Raw genomic sequence first — 18,473 nt, 5'->3', positions numbered from 1 at the left:
GTAATATAAAAATATAATAAACTATGAAACCAAAGGCTGAGTATGAACAGCAGCCAACAATAAAGGTCAGTCTATTACAGGAAGTTAATAGGAATTTGTTTTGATGACTACAACTAGGATAGCAACCAAGAGAGTACAACAGGGAAGAGGAAAACATCAAATGTCAATGACATGATAGAAAAGAAGAATCAAATATTTCCTTAATTTACGATCTTAAAACAGTCATAGCTGTCCCATAATGTTAGGAGGATATCAGTGTTTTCAAATAATTAAAAGGTAAAAAACATTCTTAAGACAATGATGACTACTTATTTTCCATATCGATTCTAGAGTTATATTACTTATGTATTTTAGTTTTAGCATTCTGTTTATTATAAAACCTCTTTGGGAAATTTCACTGTCCCTGAACTAGTTTGCAATTATCACTGAATAACAATTTTGCCACACAACTGCTCTTACTCAGGTAAGATAAACATAAGATAAACTCAGGTAAAATAAACATTTATTTCAATATTATATAAGTAAAAACTGCTATTATGTCCCTGCAACTGGATTTCAAGGTAAACTTCAAGAACAAGTGTTATTAACTCGGAGTCAACCATCTCAGACCTGGAAAAATAGTTCACTCTCAGTTATACTGTAAGACACAGGCCTGAGTAACAAAACAGTAAACAACATTACAATAATTTGACTCTAGAATGTGTGTGTTTCACTTTGTTTGTAGCTGTACTTAGATGCAGGTTATCTGTAACTTTAGATATTTATTTCAAATAAATAATAACACACTGTGAAATGCAGGATCTATGAAGTTACCCAGTTTCCCTATTCTGATCTCTCTTCAAAATCTCTATTCACCCTTCTTTATGCAAAATATATCATCTCAATATTTCCTGTAGCAAGGATAGTTTTTTAGTATTTGACTAAGGTCTGCCTCATTGAGATGGAAAAAAACAAATGAATATGAAGGTAGTATGGATACCAGCTGTCAATTAAGACAAACTGAAATACTGAATTGTGTAAAACCGAAAGAAGTATTTGTCACAGAGAAACTTCAATTCAGCCAATCTATTTAAGAACACATCAAGTCTTACCTACAGCTTATAAATTCATCATAATGGGGTTTCCATTATAATTAGATATGCTTTATTATTTAATAACTATTTAAATAATCTAACCAATTCAAATTTTAGTAATTTCACTGAAAGTAGTGTGGTTCTAAGTTGCTTAATATTCACAGATATATTCTCATATTTGCAGATACATAAATTGGCCAATTCTTACATATATATTAGGAAAATGTCATGATCAGTCAAAAAGTAGCATTCTGAAATTATATTTTAGAGGCTCTTTGCCAGGCTGCTTTGCTAAAGAACTACACAATGGGTGCTTCCACATTCAAGCTGTGTGCACGCTAGAGCACCTGCTGTGAATATTTAGGCAGCAAGATACCATCCTACTATATGACACAGGTGAGGAGCCAGACTTTCTGGATAGCTGAGCACTGTTAATCTGGATATAAGATGAGACTATATAACAGCAAAAAAATAAAAATTCTTTTCAGATATTCTTTTAAGAATTTTAGATATTCTTTAAGCAAATTTTATAATCTATACAATGTAAATTATACTTTTAGTTCCTGTTTTGAAATCAAATGCTCTATTTACATCCACCTGTAGTACATGTGACCTCCAAGACACTAAAGAAAACCAGAAAAACCCCTTGCTCTCATATGTATTTTTCTCCCATTCAATGATCCCCAAATCATTTTTTTTTTAGCAGTCTCCTGCACAACAGCTACCATTTACATCATTTTTTTCAAGTTAGAGTCAATGATAAGAAGTGGATAGAGCACTGGGCAGTTTTAGAAGACTTGCATTTTAATCCACAGATTCATCCCTGACTTTAGAAATTGGACCAATATTGGTATTCATCAACAAAATGTATCACTCAATGGTAGGAAAGGTAAAGAAGCCTTCTCAGAGACTAAACACTCTTAAGGAACACACTTACATTAAAATAACCACAGCAAAGGGGAACTTTTTTTTAACACTACAATGGAACAAAGACAAAAATGAGATACACTCAGTATTCTCAACTAAAATTTAAAATACCTTTGGGTCAAATAGACTACATCAAAACACCCTTTAAGACAATTCTCCATGGGAAAAGTAAACAAGGAACTAACCAAATAACATATATGTGATGAGAACTGTCAATAAAATTAAAGAACGTCAGAAAATTTTATATACTTTTTCCTTTAATAAGAATGTTTAAACTAGAACAGAATAATATTGACTTAATAACTATGTGTTTATTATGGTCAGTGATTTGCCAAAAGTCTTCATGATTAATACATATAATGCCTTAAAACTGAATGACAGTCTAATTAACATGGAATATAGTAAAAAGTAGCCTTGTTCATTATGATGTTAATTAAAATCTTATAGCCAGGATATATAAATTATTAGGAAAATTTAGACTACACTAATTGCTTTATTAACTCAAAATAGAAGGGTAAAAGAAAGAACTTACTGCAACAATCATTATTGCATTATCCAAAAAGCCAAACCCTATGAAAGGTATCGCATTGTGGATGAATACTGAAAAACATCAAAAACAGAAAATATATTTTAGGATTTCTATAACTTTAAATGAGAACACACACCATATGATTAAAGTCTCCTAAACAGATTTGACAACCTTTGAAATTTGCTTTTAATTCCCCATAGCCAAAAGATTCTACTCCTGCTATAAGCTTAATTACTTCCTAGAAGCTACCCTAGGGAAACAAAACAAAATTAAAAAACATGTAACATGTAAAAATAACTGTGTTAGACTTCTGGGTTGTTTTCTTACTAGCTACACATACAAAGAACTACAGTTAACAGCAGAACAAATAAGTAAATACATATTAAAAGTACCATGTTTTACCTGTTTAATTGCTATTGATATCAATCTGTTTCTTATACCTAAAAACTGATATCATAAAATTAATATCCATGTTAGAAATAATAAAAAAAAATCCTGAATCAAATTTCAGGGAAGCTAAATGGTCACTTTTACTCACTAAACAATTTTTGAACAAATGTGAGAAAGATGTGATCATCTCATCTATACTTGCCATCTATATGCAGTCTTTCCCCCACTCACAATATTGGTATCCCTGAAAGCTTTCACAAACTATTTGATTTAAATCAAAGTGTAATTTGGCCTCTTCCTAACAAAGGCACACCTTATCTTATCTATCTAATACAGAATCTGAATGACCTGACATAATAGAAGTGTAACTAGGAAGAGCTAATACCTATATATTTTTTAAACATTCAGCCTCACTTTTTTCATATTTGCATCTTCAGCACATTGCAGAATGCATAGTGCATTGCAGACACTTAATGAACATTAGTTAATTGAGTTGAGGACCACTAACCTGGAAAGGAAGAGAATTCCATATTAAGAGAATTGAAGGCAGACTGTGAAACAGATTAAAAGCTGGGATAGTTAAAAGACTTTATTCTGATTCATCTATAAAATTGCCAAGATATAGCCAACATCAATTCAACTGATGACTTTTTTAGATAAACATCAAATTTGTGAGTTTTATAACATATCCAGCAAGTAGTTCCTTAAGTGAATTGGTTGTGTGTTCAGTGACTTTAGAATGTTTTTCTTTTTAATGCAGTTAAGTCTAAGTGTTAATTAAAATATAATCCAGAAGTTATTGAAGTTTGACATTACTCTAGTGAGTTCTGCGCCAACCCAGGAAAGGCTAATAAGCAGTAAACAAAACAAAACAAAAAAACACTCTACTCAAAACCACCACTGAAGACCAAGATCATAGGAAAAGGGTGTATGTATCCTAGGTCATTCCAGATTTCTTCTCGTTATCAAATAAGAATGTTCAAGATAACAAGTAGCATCTTTAATTATAAAGAAGATTATTTTTAAAAGGTATTATTTTAAAAGCTATTAAAGATGGTAAAAATCAAATAGCAGATTAATGAAATGGGATTTTTCAATTAAAGGTCTAGTCTTGGGGCACCTGGGGGCCTCAGTGGGTTAAGCCTCTGCCTTTGGCTCAGGTCTTAGTCTCGGGGTCCTGGCATCAAGCCCCGTATCAGGCTCTCTGCTCAGTGGGGAGCCTGCTTCCCCTTCTCTCTCTGCCTGCCTCTCCGTCTACTTGTGTTTTCTCTCTCTCTGTCAAATAAATAAATGAATAAAATCTTAAAAAAAAAAATAGAGTCTAGTCTGAGTTCTTTGATTTTGCCCAAGTCTAGTTGCTTAACGATTAGACATTCAAACTTTTATAATAAACAACTTTGAAGAATAAAATATATCATGTGTTTATGCTTAGACCTAAATAAATATGTCCTATAAGTAAAAAATTTATTATCAACACAAAGGAAAAAATACAATTTTCAAATTGTTAAATAAACATGTACTGGACATTCCATCGGACATTAGATATAAACATATGTAAGACTTGGTTACCAACCCTCAAGAAGTTTAGGTATGATAACATACCATATCAACAGTTAATTTCAATAGAACCAAAAAACTGATACTACTACTATCCGTTGTTATGAACATGAATTTGCATGAACCTAGGCTAGGAGAATCAGGAAAAGCTACCAGGGGAAGAAAAGTCTTAAAGAATTCTAAAATGTTTTGGTATTTGGGAAAAGTTATTTATTTCTAATATAAATTATACTATGCCTCTGAGAGAAAAAAGAACTGGCTAGTTAAGTTTTAAAAATTAAAAAAAAAGTTTGAAAAAAAAGTATCTAATGATCTCCTATTAATTTGTGATTTCTTCAATCTCCTTTGGGAAATACTACTCTCTAACAGCAAATCACATCTAGTATTTAGCTTTCGCCTACAATCTACTTGAATTCATTGTACTGTTAAAACATTCTCTTCTTTTGTTGTCTTTATAATAAGATCCCAAACTGTTTTACATTATGCCCATGTTAGCCTTGACTATTTATTCCCATCTTAACAGAGTAAAGAAAGTACACCAGCACCATTATAAGCTTCTTCTTCATGGTGGTCTTAAATGAACTTAACTTTCCTCATCATCACAAACAGCAAGCTGTATTTTCTCCACCAGAGAACAGTTCTACCTAGCTCAGACTTTCTAGTTCTGAAATTACCCAACTTAAATCCAAACTAAAGTAAATATATTCTTTTTTCTGGGAATTAAGAAAACCTTACCATAAGTATAATTTTATTTCTAGATGGTAACAACAGTTTAACAATGTTAGATACTATTAACAATATTAGAAATTCCATAATATTGTAATATGTTATAAACCAAGCTTATAAACTTTTTGTTTCAGCATGATAAATAAGATAACCCACTCTATCTGGAAAAATTAAATTTACTCACTCTTCTATATTAATAGAAATGATACAGTTTTTTTATGTCTAAAAGACAGATGCACAAATATTTAATAATTATAGAACTATTACCATATCTCAGCTGTCCTGGGGTGGGTGGTGGAGCTTCCAACTTTTCTAAAGGGGAAAAATAGGGTTTAGGTCAAGAATTAGTTACTATAGCACAATTTCTTTTTTATTACAGTAAAAAAAAAATACCAGCAGATTTATAATGTGTGAGAATATCAAAGTTTATTCATAAATTTTTGTACGTTAATGGACCAAAGTTATCCACACAGAAAATAATACTTGGTATGGATTAAATTACTAGGCTGGAAAACAAAACTAAAATTTAGTTACAAGTCTACCATAGAACCTATGACCCTGGGTAATCATTAGTTTTTCATTTTTGTGCTAAGTCCTTGCATCTATATAATAAGCCTGTTTACGTTAATTACAAAAAAAATCCTCTGAAATATAGCTATCCTTCTTTAAGATGCAGTGATAGATGACTTAGGTGTTATATATACAAACAAACATTGATAGCAGAAAAAAAGAATATTCAAATAGATCTAGATATCCTTAAAAAAACAGGAAACAATATTTTTAAAGCAATGTATTACAACAATGACTTCACTGGATTGTGTTCTGTTCCTTAATCTCCCTTGATAATGTACTGAATATTTTGAGTTTTGAAACCTATATACTACTGGATAATACAGAATATTCTACACAATAAAATGACCCAAAAAAGTAGGGTGCTATTCAAAATCTTAAGTAACAATTAACTATTTATAATATATAGCATAATAAACACACAAACTTTTCCCAAGTATAAATGAAAGTATCTTTAAGTACCATCACTAAATCTAAAAATTAACATTATAAAGAAGCAATGTATCCAATCTCATAACAATAACCATCTCACCATTTGTATAAGTACAAGAGTAAGCTATGGTAAAATGGCAGAGAACATACTTTCTTTATCCTCATCCAGTCCAAAAGAATTAACTGACAGTCTATGGAGAAAAAGCCACACCACAGATCACCCCGTTCTAAAGATTTAGTATAACCATACTGTCTAAAGAAATACATTACAAACTGGATATACATTTTCTAAAATATTTATTTATAATCTACAACAACATAAGAACTAAAGAATTTAGTTTTAGAAAAGTAAAAAGCAATTAAGTCTCCACTGATAAGCTATATAAAAAAGAAGTATCATCCATATTTATGAATGGTATTTTACTAAAAACACATAGAGTACCAAAATGGTTTTGCAATAAGAAGTACACTAAAACCCTGAGTTTAATCAATTATCATATTATTCAGAAAGTTCTAATAATGCAAGCTTATGTTTTGTTTTCCCCTTTTTTAAATGAGTTATGAAAAGAAGATATACTAATCTTTGCAGAATTTCACATCTGATTAAAATATTCTCTATTTATTGACTAACACCATTATCTCAAAATCGATTTTGAAAGCATGCAAATGGTTTTCCAAATGTTAACAAGGAATATAGGATCCTACTGTACTCCACAGAGATTTCTGCTGAAGTAAACATGCAAAAGTGGTTACATACCAGAACTATTTGCTAGGTGCATTACTCTCATCATCACTACAGTTCTGACACTGTGAGGAGAAGTCCTTGTCAGTTGACTGGAACATCTTGAAATACCTAAAAATTCAACAAGCAGGACCTTCCCAATAGAATGAGAATATACAGAGTCCTTGCTTTTACTTCTTCAAATTCCCTACATACTCATATTGAGCAAAATATTGAAAATATTTACAAGTCCTAAGAAGAAAGGATAACAGGTAGGCAAATGTATAAGGTGCAGCAAAGAGAAAACAACCAAATAATATAATCAATATTCCTAAACTTCCTTTCCTATTACCTGTAAGGGTTAAAAAATTAAAAGTAATGGAAAGATAAATTTTTTAAAGACTGAGAAAGAGAAAGAAATATAAAGGAGATAGAGCAAGGAGGAAAACCATTGGCACAGAGATTAAAGTAAAACCAAAGCAGAGGTTCTGCCTCCTGCTTCACAAAAAGCCTATTGAGTAGCAAGAGGAAACATGAAAGAAACATTTCCTAGAAAGTGGAAATCATACTGGAAATTATCCACCAAAAATTTTTAAAATCATAAATTGACATTTTGAGGACTCTGACACTGTAAGTTACCTTCTTAGCTATGTTAACTGAATCAAAACTATATACGTCAGAAGTGAAACACTTTGGATGTACAATATACAAGAGAACTCCATCTTGGAAATAAGCCCACACAATCTATATAGGTTTTAAAAATCAATACAAAATTTTCTTTTGACATATGGTAAACTATTTGTTCTTATATTGGAAATATATTCTAATCTAATGTTTCATTAAGAAGACCTTGGAGTTAGAAAAACTAGTTCTTTCAGTTTGTGTGTGCATGTGTGTGTGTGTGTGTGTGTGTGTGTGTGTGATACACATCATGCTTTCTTCTTTTTCTGAATATCTTAAAAAAAAAAAGAAAAGAAAAGAAAACCATTAAGATTGTACTTCACTATACCATATTTTCCAATTATTTTAGCTTAAAAAAATCTGGTTCTACTTCTACTATTGGCTTAGTAACCTCCTACAACACCAATTCTCCTACATAAATAACTATGCACAAACATATGATAAATAAATAACTACTTAAATGCACTAGGAAATGACCAAAAACAGGCTGATTCTGGAAAAGAATTAACACTTAGAAAAAGGAATAGAACTAAGTGAGTTACATGCTTATAGTAGCTTTTGGCCTGAGGGCAGACCTCAACCCACAATATATAAGGCAACTAAAACTCAAACAAAAAATCTTCAGTCTTTCAGGCCTGAAGAACAGGTGGACAGAGTGCAACGCAACCAAAGCCCCTAGAAAGTGAAAGGGGAGTCCTGGAAAGGACAGAGTCAGAAAGAAGCCCTAAATCCTGTATATACAGTCAGTTCCAATATATGGCTGACCTGTGAACTGCACATTTGCAGAGAAAAAAAAAAAAAAAAGGCTAGCTAAGGGTAAAACAACTGAAGATTTGAGCTACCAACAAAAACACAGAGTTTTCAGTTTGAGCCTAACCATCAACTGCCTAAAACAAGTAAAGAAAAATGATATTTTTAAGAAGAATAACATAACCCAGAATATCTTCAACATGGTAACTGCAGAATTATATTAAGATATAATCCAAAATTATTGCATAAACAAAAAAACTGGAAAACATGACCCATTTTCAGGAGAAAATACAATAGACAGAGATCAATTCTGAACTGTTTCAAATGTTACAAGTAGCAGACAAGGGCTTTAAAGTAGCAATCAAAATTATATTCAAAGATATAAATGAAAACATAGTCAAAGAGAAACTATAAAAAGGATCCAAACTAAAGTCCTAGAACGAAAAATATATTAACTGAAATTTTTAAATTAATTGATAGGCTTGAAAGCAAAATGGAGGTTATAAAACAAAGAATGAACATGATGATAGATCAATAAAAATAACCCAATCTGAAGAACAGAAAATAAAAGGATTGAGAAATAATAAATCAGTCTCAGAGACTTATGGCTAAATATCAAAAAGTCAATACACGTATAACTAGAGCTCCAAAAGGGAAAAGAAAGAATAGGACCAAAAAATTTTTAAATAAATTATGCCTAATAATTTAGCAAATTTGGTGGAAGACAAAAGTTCAAAAGATTCAAGAAAGTTCAGGGAACCTCTGGTAGAGTAAGAATGAAGAAAATCAGTGATAAAGAAAAAGGAATCTTGAAAGCAGTCACAAAAAATGACACATTAAATAAAGTAAAACAATGATTTATATATGCTTCAAGAAGAAAAAAAAAAAGCTGTCAATCCAGCATTCTATATCCAGAAAGATTATATCCTTCAAAAATGAAGGCAAGCTGTATCTTAGATAAACTAAAACTATGAGAATATGTTGCCAGCCAACCTACAATATAGGAAACATGAAAGCAAGTTCTTTAGACTGAACAGGAATGCCAGTTGGACAGAAGAATCTTCAGGAAAGAATGAAGAGTATCAGAAATGGTAAATACTGGGTAAATATAAAAAACTACTTTTCCCTAGTAATTTAAATTAGATAGGCCTGTCTAAAAAGAAAAAAATGTAACTCTTGTCTTATGGAGTTTATTTATAACATATGTAGATGTCATTCATATAACACCAAAGAATAAAGGATGAAAGGAGATTACAAATTGACCAATTTGGTAATTTGGTTGTAATATTTCTACAATGTCTATTACATGATACAATATTAGCTCTAAATAGTTTATGAAGAAGAATGCATATTTGTAATGCCTGGAGTGATCACACATACAGACAAAATGCAATGAGGTTACAGTTAAAAAGCTAGTAAATAATTTGAAGAGAATTTTTAAAAATATTAAGTTAAGGCAAAACAATGCAGGAAATGTGAACAGAGAGACAGACAGCAAATAGTAAAATAGCAAACCTACAACCTATCACAACAATAATTACATTCAATGTTAGTGGACTAAACACTCCAAATAAAAGGCAGAGATTGTCAAAACAGATAAAAAAACAAGACCCAACTGTAAGATATCCACAAGATATCTTTGGTGGTTGAAAATAAATAGATGGTAAAAGATATACTATATAAACACAAAGCTTACAGAAGCTGGAGTAGCTATATTATCATATAAAGTAGACTTAAAGAATATGACCAGAACCAGGGACATTTCAGAATGCTAAAAGAATTAATTCATCAAAAGGCATAATAACAATTTGATTATGCCAGTAATACAGCTTCAAAATGCATGATGCAAAATCTGACAGAATTAAAGGGCAAAATAAACAATTCTACAATCATACTTAGAGATATAAAAGCCTCCTTCTCAGCAATTGACAGGAAAGTAGGCAAAAATACCAGTAACATACAGTTTATTTGAACAATACTACCAATCATCCTGATCAAATTAATACTTAAATGACACCCAACATCTATAGAATAAATATTCTTTTCAAGTGGTACATTCATCAAGATAGGCCATAAGCTGACCCACAAAACATGTCAATAAATTTTTGATTAAAATAATAAATAATATATTCTCTGACCAAAATGGAATCAATAACAATAAGATACCTAGAAAAAATTTTTGAAAATTAAATAACATCTTCTAAATACAGGGGCCAAAGAAGAAATCAAAAGGGAAATTAGAAAATACTTCAAACTGAATCTGAGTGAAAATACAACATATCAAAATTTATGGTATGCAGCTAAATGAATGCTTGAAGGGAAGTTTGAATTACTTACATTAAAAGTAGAAAGATCTAAGATAAATGGCCTATGCAGTCAAATGCTCTACCACTGAACTATACCCCTGATGAATGGCCTATGGTTCTATCTTAAGAAGGTATGAAAAAAAAGCAAGTTAAATCAAGAGTTAAGTAAATAAAAAGAAGGCAATAACAAAAGAGGTGAAATTAACTAATAGAAAACAATAAAGGAAATAGGCAAAGGCAAAAGGTGGTTCTTTGAAAAGATCAACAAAACTAATAAACCTCTAGGTACACTGATGAAGAAAGAAAGTGAAAACTCAAATTACTAATATCAGGAATGAAGGAGGGGACATTACTACAGATCCAACAGGAACCAGAGTGTTATGAATAACTTTATGCCAACAAATTCAACAACTTTGATGAAACGGACATATTTGAAAGATACAATTTACCAAAACTGATGTGAAATAAAACAAAAAAATCTGATTATTTCTATCCATTAATAAAATTGAATTTGTCATCAAATACTTTTGCATAACATAAACACATAAAAATCCTCCAGGCCCAGATGGTTTCATTGCTGAAATTTATCAAATTCTTAAACAAAAAACCACTAATCTTAACACAAACTCATAAACTCTTTCAAAAATAGAAGATAAAGAAATACTTCCCAACTTGTTTTATGAGGCCAGAATAATCCTAAAAATAAAAACCCAACCATGAAATGACAAAAAAGAAAAAATGAAACACCAATATCCCTCATGAACACAGACAAAAAAATCCTTAATGGAATGGTAACTGTTCTGTCTTCCCAAAGTATAAGTGTTTATCCATAACACTGGCAAAAAATAACATCCAGACTTCCTTACATTTTCCCCTTTCTTAAATATTTCTCATTGTTTGAAGGAAAAGTTGCTCTTAGTAGAGTCCTATGTTTAGAAATACATAGGTTAGGGGCACCTGGGTGGCTCAATCAAACATCTTTTTATTTCAACTCAAGTCATGATCTCAGGGTTGTAAGATCAAGCTCTGCCTTTGGGACTTAAGATTGTCTCTCTGCCTTTCCCTCTGCTCCTCCCCTCCCTTAAAAAAAGAAAACAACAACAACAACAACAAAAGAAACACACAGATTAGGAAAATTACCAGCAAGCATTTATGAGATAATATTTACTTATAGCACTTTTTTCCTTTTGATTTCACATTTAAAAGTGTGCCTGAGGGAGGGTAAATAAGAGAAGACAGTTGTTTGCTAATTTATACTGTATCAAATTAAAATGAAAACTATTTGAAATGGAACTATCTCTTCCTCCAATCCATCCTTGAGAATTTAAATACTTATTCACTTATTACAACAAATAAATAAATCTTTTTCTAACACAAAAAATCCTAGATATTCATTACGAATCTAGAAAAACCTAAGAAAAATACCTTGTATGTTTAAATATAAGATTTTTCAACACTTTCAACATTTTGTTTTGCTTCAATAACCCAGGAAGATTCCAGAAAACAATTTAAAACATATAAAGCAATTTTACTTCTTTTAAATTAAATGAAACTGTAACTTTTTAGACTGTACAAAGCACGAGGTATTCAATTACTTTTCTAATTAACTGAAGCAACCAGAGACCTGTTGTAGCTTGTAAAATACTGTTACTACCTAAGTAATATTAAAAATTTTTTAAAAGGAATTTTTTGATGAATTAGAATATTGAAATGCATCACAATCATCACTTTAATGCCCAATTATTATCTATTTAGGAAGTATAAAAATAAGGACCCTGTCACACACACAAAAAAATCACAAGCGAGTCAAAAGAAAACACAATTAAGGATTTTTTTTTCCTCCTATTTCAAGAATCAACAAGTATTTAGTCTAGCTGCTTTTTATATTTTGTTACATAAATATAAATATAAATATTTAAGTTGTATTCACTGTATTCACTTAAAGAAAGAGGAATGTTAGACTAGGAAGAGAACAGCAAAGGGAGAAATGAGAAATTTCAAATGCAGAGATATTTTTTAAAAAGAGAGGGAGGGAGAGAGATTAGTTTAAAGGGAGCCTCAGAGAATGGCACACAAGGAGATTCCATAGATCTGGACAAAGGAGTTGCTAGGACATTGGTTTTTTCAGTCCCTCTACTGTGATTCTTTGTTGATCAGCCATCTAATGGTCTAAACTTGAAGTCTTTAGATCAGACTCCATTGTGCACACAGATACTTCTAATATACAGCACAATGCTAAGCACTATGGGAAAAACAGATGAACAGAAAGCATCTCAGCTGTGCCAGAGGTTCTCAGGTTTTGCTATAAGACATACGTCTAAAGGTTTCTGTATCCTGCCTCAGTCATGTTCTCAAAATTTGTTTCAAAATAAATTCCTGACCAATCATTTATCATTGCCTTTTTTTTTTTAAGATTTTATTTATTTATTTGACAGAGAGAACACAAGCAGGCAGAGAGGCAGGCAGAGAGAGAGAGAGAGAGGAGGAAGCAGGCTCCCTGCCTAGCAGAGAGCCCAATGCGGGACTCGATCCCAGGACCCTGAGATCACGACCCGAGCTGAAGGCAGAGGCCCAACCCACTGAGCCACCCAGGCACCCCGATCATTGCCTTTTTTTTAAACCTAAAATGGAATCTAGTAGATAAAACTGGCTAATTGTAGGCTCTAACAAACTCATTTCCAGTTAACTTTTTTTTTTTCCCTATATTGGAAGGTAATCAATAATTTCTTATTGGTTAAGATTCGGAAGAAGCTTTTCCTAGGACATATATTTCGGACAGTAATCCTACAATCAAGTCTATATTAGTGCAATCATGATATGACCTCTAACCATAGAAGAACTACTATTACCGTTTTAAGGCTCACATTTGCTTTACTCCTGGAAAATTCTTACTGGTTTTAACAAAATATCTTAGAATACTTCCTAATTAAAAGGTAACTTATGTATTCAAATATTTTTATCAGTGCCACAAGTATACTAAAATTTACCTCTTATATTAGTGCTTAGAATAAAGTAGAAAATTCTTTTAAATTGGGCTTTCAGGAATATCAACACGCAAGTTTTAGAACAGAACCTCTGGAAAAAGAACAACTGTCTGTAACCTAGCCATATAATACTTTGTGCCTTTGATTGTGCTTTTCAGTCAAAATTGATTGCTTTTATCAGAATTTACTGTAAACAACTTACATTAAACAAGCCATATTTATATACACATATAGATGCCTTATGTATAGATATACATAATTTACACACAAATATTTATTTATTCACATTTACATATATTTAAAAAATGAGGATACTGACTGTTTTGTTTTGTTTTTTTATTTTTTTTAAAGATTTTATTTTATTTGACACAGAGAGAGAGAGATCACAAGTAGGCAGAGAGGCAGGCAGAGACAGAAGGGGAAGCAGGCTCCCCACTGAGCAGAGAGCCCAACGCGGGGCTCGATCCCAGGACCCTGGGATCATGACCCGAGCTGAAGGCAGAGGCCTTAACCCACTGAGCCACCCAGGCGCCCCTGAGTTTGGTTTTTTTAACAAGAATTTTTAAGCAAAATGAGAAAATAACATTTAAAATACTAAATTCCTTTGGCTTATCTAAAGGAAGAAGTTACATTTTTCAACTATGAAGACCATACATGTTTACTGTGGAAAGTTAAAGAGATTCAGAAGAACAAAACAAGGAAATTAAACTACCCATAACTTATCAGAAATGAACATTTTGATGTATTATCCTTCAATCTTTTTTCTAGAGATGTATACATACAATGGTATTCTGCCATTTTAATACAGCATTATTATCTGGTGAATATTTTCCCTCATCTTCAGAATTTTTAATGTAATGATGTTATTGGTGGCATTTTTTTCATCATATGATGTATAATAGTTTAACTAATCCCCTGTTACTAGATAGATACTTATTCTTTATTCTTTTTCACTTTTACAAAGAATACTAATATAAACTTGTACCTAAATCTTTCTATGTTTCTCTGAAAGTTCCTTAGGGTAGATTCCTAAGTGGCAATACTAGGTGAAAAAGAAGGAAATAAGGAAGGGAGGAAGGGAAGGAATAAGGGAGGAAGGGATTTAAGGATTTTTAAAATTTTGCAAAATTTCTCTCAGAAAGAAAATGTCAAATTATTCCCATCTTGCTGCATTTTTATTTTTTCAATGTTACATTCTACTAAAAATATTTTCATGTTTTCATAATATAGGTTAAGTGTCATTAAAACAAATCCTTGAAAGAAATTTCTAAGCCCTAATCAATTGTCAAGTTATTTTAATTGATAAAATATTCTAATAAAACAATTAGGAAGGATAGGCCTGAGAAGCTTACGATATGATTTTACAAGCAGATCTCTCCTTAATTATATTTCCCTTTAAAAATAACTCTTTTATTTAAAAAAACCTTCTAATATTAATAAGCATTTCTAGAATACTTTTTAGGATAAGGTATGCCTGGTGTATTTTTTTTTGTTTATTTATTTTAAAGATCTTTTAATTTATTTTAGAGAGAGAGAAAGGGCAAAAAGGAGAGGGAGAGAGAATCCTCAATCAGACTCCCTGCTGAGTGTGGAGCCCAACATGGGGCTCGATCCCAGGACCCTGAGATCATACACTGAGTGGAAACCAAGAGTCAGCCGCCTAATTGACAGAGCCACCCACATGCCCCATATTTCTTTTTTAAATAAGTTACTCTACTTAGAGATACATCTTAAACTGGAAATCAAAACATTTTGGTTGAAGAAATGTAAGCAGAACACCCATAGTTTCTACATTTTAGTCTCTATTATAAAATTATAACGTTTGCAATGGTGATGCTGGAAAACAAAACTAGGCCCCTTGACATAGAGAATGAGTTTCATTATATTTAATAGAAACCATAATTTGTCATGCTCATAAACATTCCATCGTTAAACTTAACCATATTTTACGAAGTATAAATCCAAACTTGAAAAAAAAAAAAAGAAAATCTGAAAAACAAAAAGAGGAGTCTCGTTCTCTATTATGCTTTCAAGGCAATGATAATTCTAAATGTGGTAATTTATTTTAGTCTGTTACCATGGACATAAACATCAATATAAGATCACAAATCAAGGGAACAATTTAAAATCATTTATAATGTACTTAATAAGAGAAGCACCAAAGCAACTGTACTCTGAAATTACATAAAAGGAACAATTTAGTGGATATATTATTTTTTAATTAAAAATAATACTTTAAGTGTCCAATTATCCAGTTTCTGATCTTTTGACTACCTACTATTTGCTCTAGGCCTCACTCAGCATTTTCTGTAGGAAGAACAAAAAGTAGACTTGGTAACACAAATCACATTTTGGCCTAATCAGAGATTTATGATAAGAAAAGAGATGAAACTACTGGTTTAAGCAACAATTTGGAGATTACAGTCTTAACCAATTTATGAACCTTATGAATAAGCCTTTAGACTTTTAATAAAATCAAAAGTTCTAAAGGGTAAGGTGAAATTTATTATAAATATATAACACAGTAAAGAATACAACCTTAAGATGCAAACTATGTCATATACAAAATAATTTAAACAAGTCATATTAAATTTTAAAAAAGCACCAAACAGGAAAAAACTTTAAAAAGGTTGTTTTTAAAAAGCTACAAAGCAGTATTTTTAAAAGAAACAAGTTAACATGACTACATAATATATTTATAAAAACTCAATTTTGAAAAGTGAAAATACTCTTTAGAAATAGCAAGGAACTTAAATATTTAACTTACTAAATTCCAATTAAGTCTTTTAGACTAAAGACTGTAATTGTAAAAGTCATTTTTAAAATTTTTTAAAATAAATGCCTTAAAAAAATGCATGCCTTAGCTAAGCACCACCACCACCCCCAAATGAAAAAAGAAAGCATTTGAGTCTGATTTTGTAATTTTATTTAGCATTTAAAAGTGTACTGCAACATGCACCTTGTGTAGAAAAGAAACTTCTACCTGGATTTCTACCTGGATTATATAATACTATTACCTCATTAACCTCTGGGGAACATAACACCGGACCTGGGGCTTCAGTGCAACCTAGACTGGTATCTAGTCAACTTCAGGGCAACTAACTCACTCCTAGGTTGAGGTAGGCCGGTCACATAACAGCTAAGGACAGGAGTTGCCAAACAGTAATGATAAGGACGTTAACAGTACCCAATTAATCATCACATTTCCTAAGCTAATTAATGTTGTAACTTGTTAATTGTTTAACTCTGGCTTAAAAAATAGTAAATACAGAAGTACAATTATTTCTTTCTCTCTTATCTGTCATTTCATAGAGGTTTCTTTAATTTTTATTATTTTTTTTTTTTAAGTTGAATTAGCCAGGGTGCCTGGGTGGCTCAGCTGATTAAGCGACTGCTTTTTGGTTCAGGTCATGATCCTGGGACTTCAGGATTGAGTCCCACATCGGGTTCTGAGTCTGCTTCTCCCTCTGATCCTCCCTCACCTCGTGCTCTCTCATTCTCTCTCTCTCTCTCTCTAATAAATCTTTAAAAAAATAAAAAAAATAGAATTAGCCAACATATAGTACATCATTAGTTTCAGACATAATGTTTAATTATTTATCATTTGTGTATAACACCCAGTGCTCATCACATCATGTGCCTTCCTTAATGCCCATCACCCAATTACCCCATCCCCCCACCTCCCCTCCAGCAACCCTGTTTGTTGTTGCCTATAGTTAAAAGTCTCTCATGGGTTTTCTCCCTCTCTGATGACTTCCCATCCTCTGCACTGTTTCTTATATTCTACATATGAGTGAAATGGCATGATAATTGTATTTGTTTGACCTGTTTCACTCAGCATAATACCCTCCAGTTCCATCCACATTGATGTAAATAGTAAGTATTCATCTTTTCTGATGGCTGAGTAATATTCCATTGTATATATACACCATATCTTCTTTATCCATTTACCTGTTGATGGACATCTCAGCTCTCCACAGTTTGGCTATTGTGGACATTGGTACTATGAACATTGGGGTGCAGGTGCTCCTTTGGATCACTACATGTGTATCTTTGGGGTAAATATGAAGTAGTGCAATTGCTGGATTGTAGGGTAAGCTCTATTTTTAACTTCTTCAGGAAACTCCATACTGTTTTCCAGAATGGCTGTACCAGTTTGCATTCCCACCAGCAGTGTAAGAGGGTTCCTCTTTCTCTGCATCCTCGCCAACATCTGGTGTTTCCTGTCTTGTTAATTGTAGTCATTCTAACTGGTGTAAGGTGGTATGTCTCTTTGTGGTTTTGATTTGTACTTCCCTGATGCTAAGAGATCTAGCATTCTTTCTTGTGTCTGTTGGCCATTTGTATATCTTATTTGGAGAAATGTCTGTTCATGTCTTCTGCCCATTTCTTGACTGGGCCCTTTGCTTTTGGGTGTAGAGATTGGTAAGTTCGTTACAGATCTTGGATACTAGCCCTTTATCTGATATGTCATTTGCAATATCTTTTCCCATTCCATACGTTGCCTTTTAGTTTTGTTGACTGTTTCCTTTGCTGTGTGGAAGGTTTTTATCTTGGCAAAGTCCCAACAGTTCATTTTTGCTTTTGTTTCCCTTGCCTTGGAGACGTGTCTAGCAAGAAGTCGCTGCAGCTGAAGTCGAAGAGGTTGCTGCCTGTATTCTCCTCTAGAATTTTGTTGGATTCTTGCCTCACATTTAGGTCTTTCATTCATTTTGACTTTATTTTAGTGTATGATGTAAGAAAATGGTTCAGTTACATTCTTCTACGTGTGGCTGTCCAATTTTCCCAGCACCATTTATTGAAGAAACTGTCTTTTTCCACTGGATA

General features: G+C 32.0%; 1 protein-coding gene across 3 annotated transcripts in view; it reads right to left on the bottom strand.

The window, feature by feature from the left end:
* The window catches only part of TMEM65 (transmembrane protein 65), an 83,107-nt gene that overhangs the window by 32,024 nt on the left and 32,610 nt on the right, over positions 1 to 18,473 (bottom strand). For all 3 annotated transcript variants that reach the window (XM_080802643.1, XM_080802642.1, XM_080802644.1), the window contains 2 exons: positions 5,470 to 5,514; positions 2,533 to 2,600 (listed from right to left, as the gene is read on the bottom strand). In XM_080802643.1, the coding sequence (XP_080658769.1) occupies positions 2,533 to 2,600; positions 5,470 to 5,514 (113 nt within the window). The remainder of the gene's footprint in view (positions 1 to 2,532; positions 2,601 to 5,469; positions 5,515 to 18,473) is intronic.

Source organism: Martes martes, assembly GCF_963455335.1.
Source record: "Martes martes genome assembly, chromosome: 4".
Classification (NCBI taxonomy): domain Eukaryota; kingdom Metazoa; phylum Chordata; class Mammalia; order Carnivora; family Mustelidae; genus Martes; species Martes martes.
The sequence above is the reverse complement of the archived record's forward strand: the minus strand, read 5'-3'. Positions and strand labels throughout refer to the sequence as shown.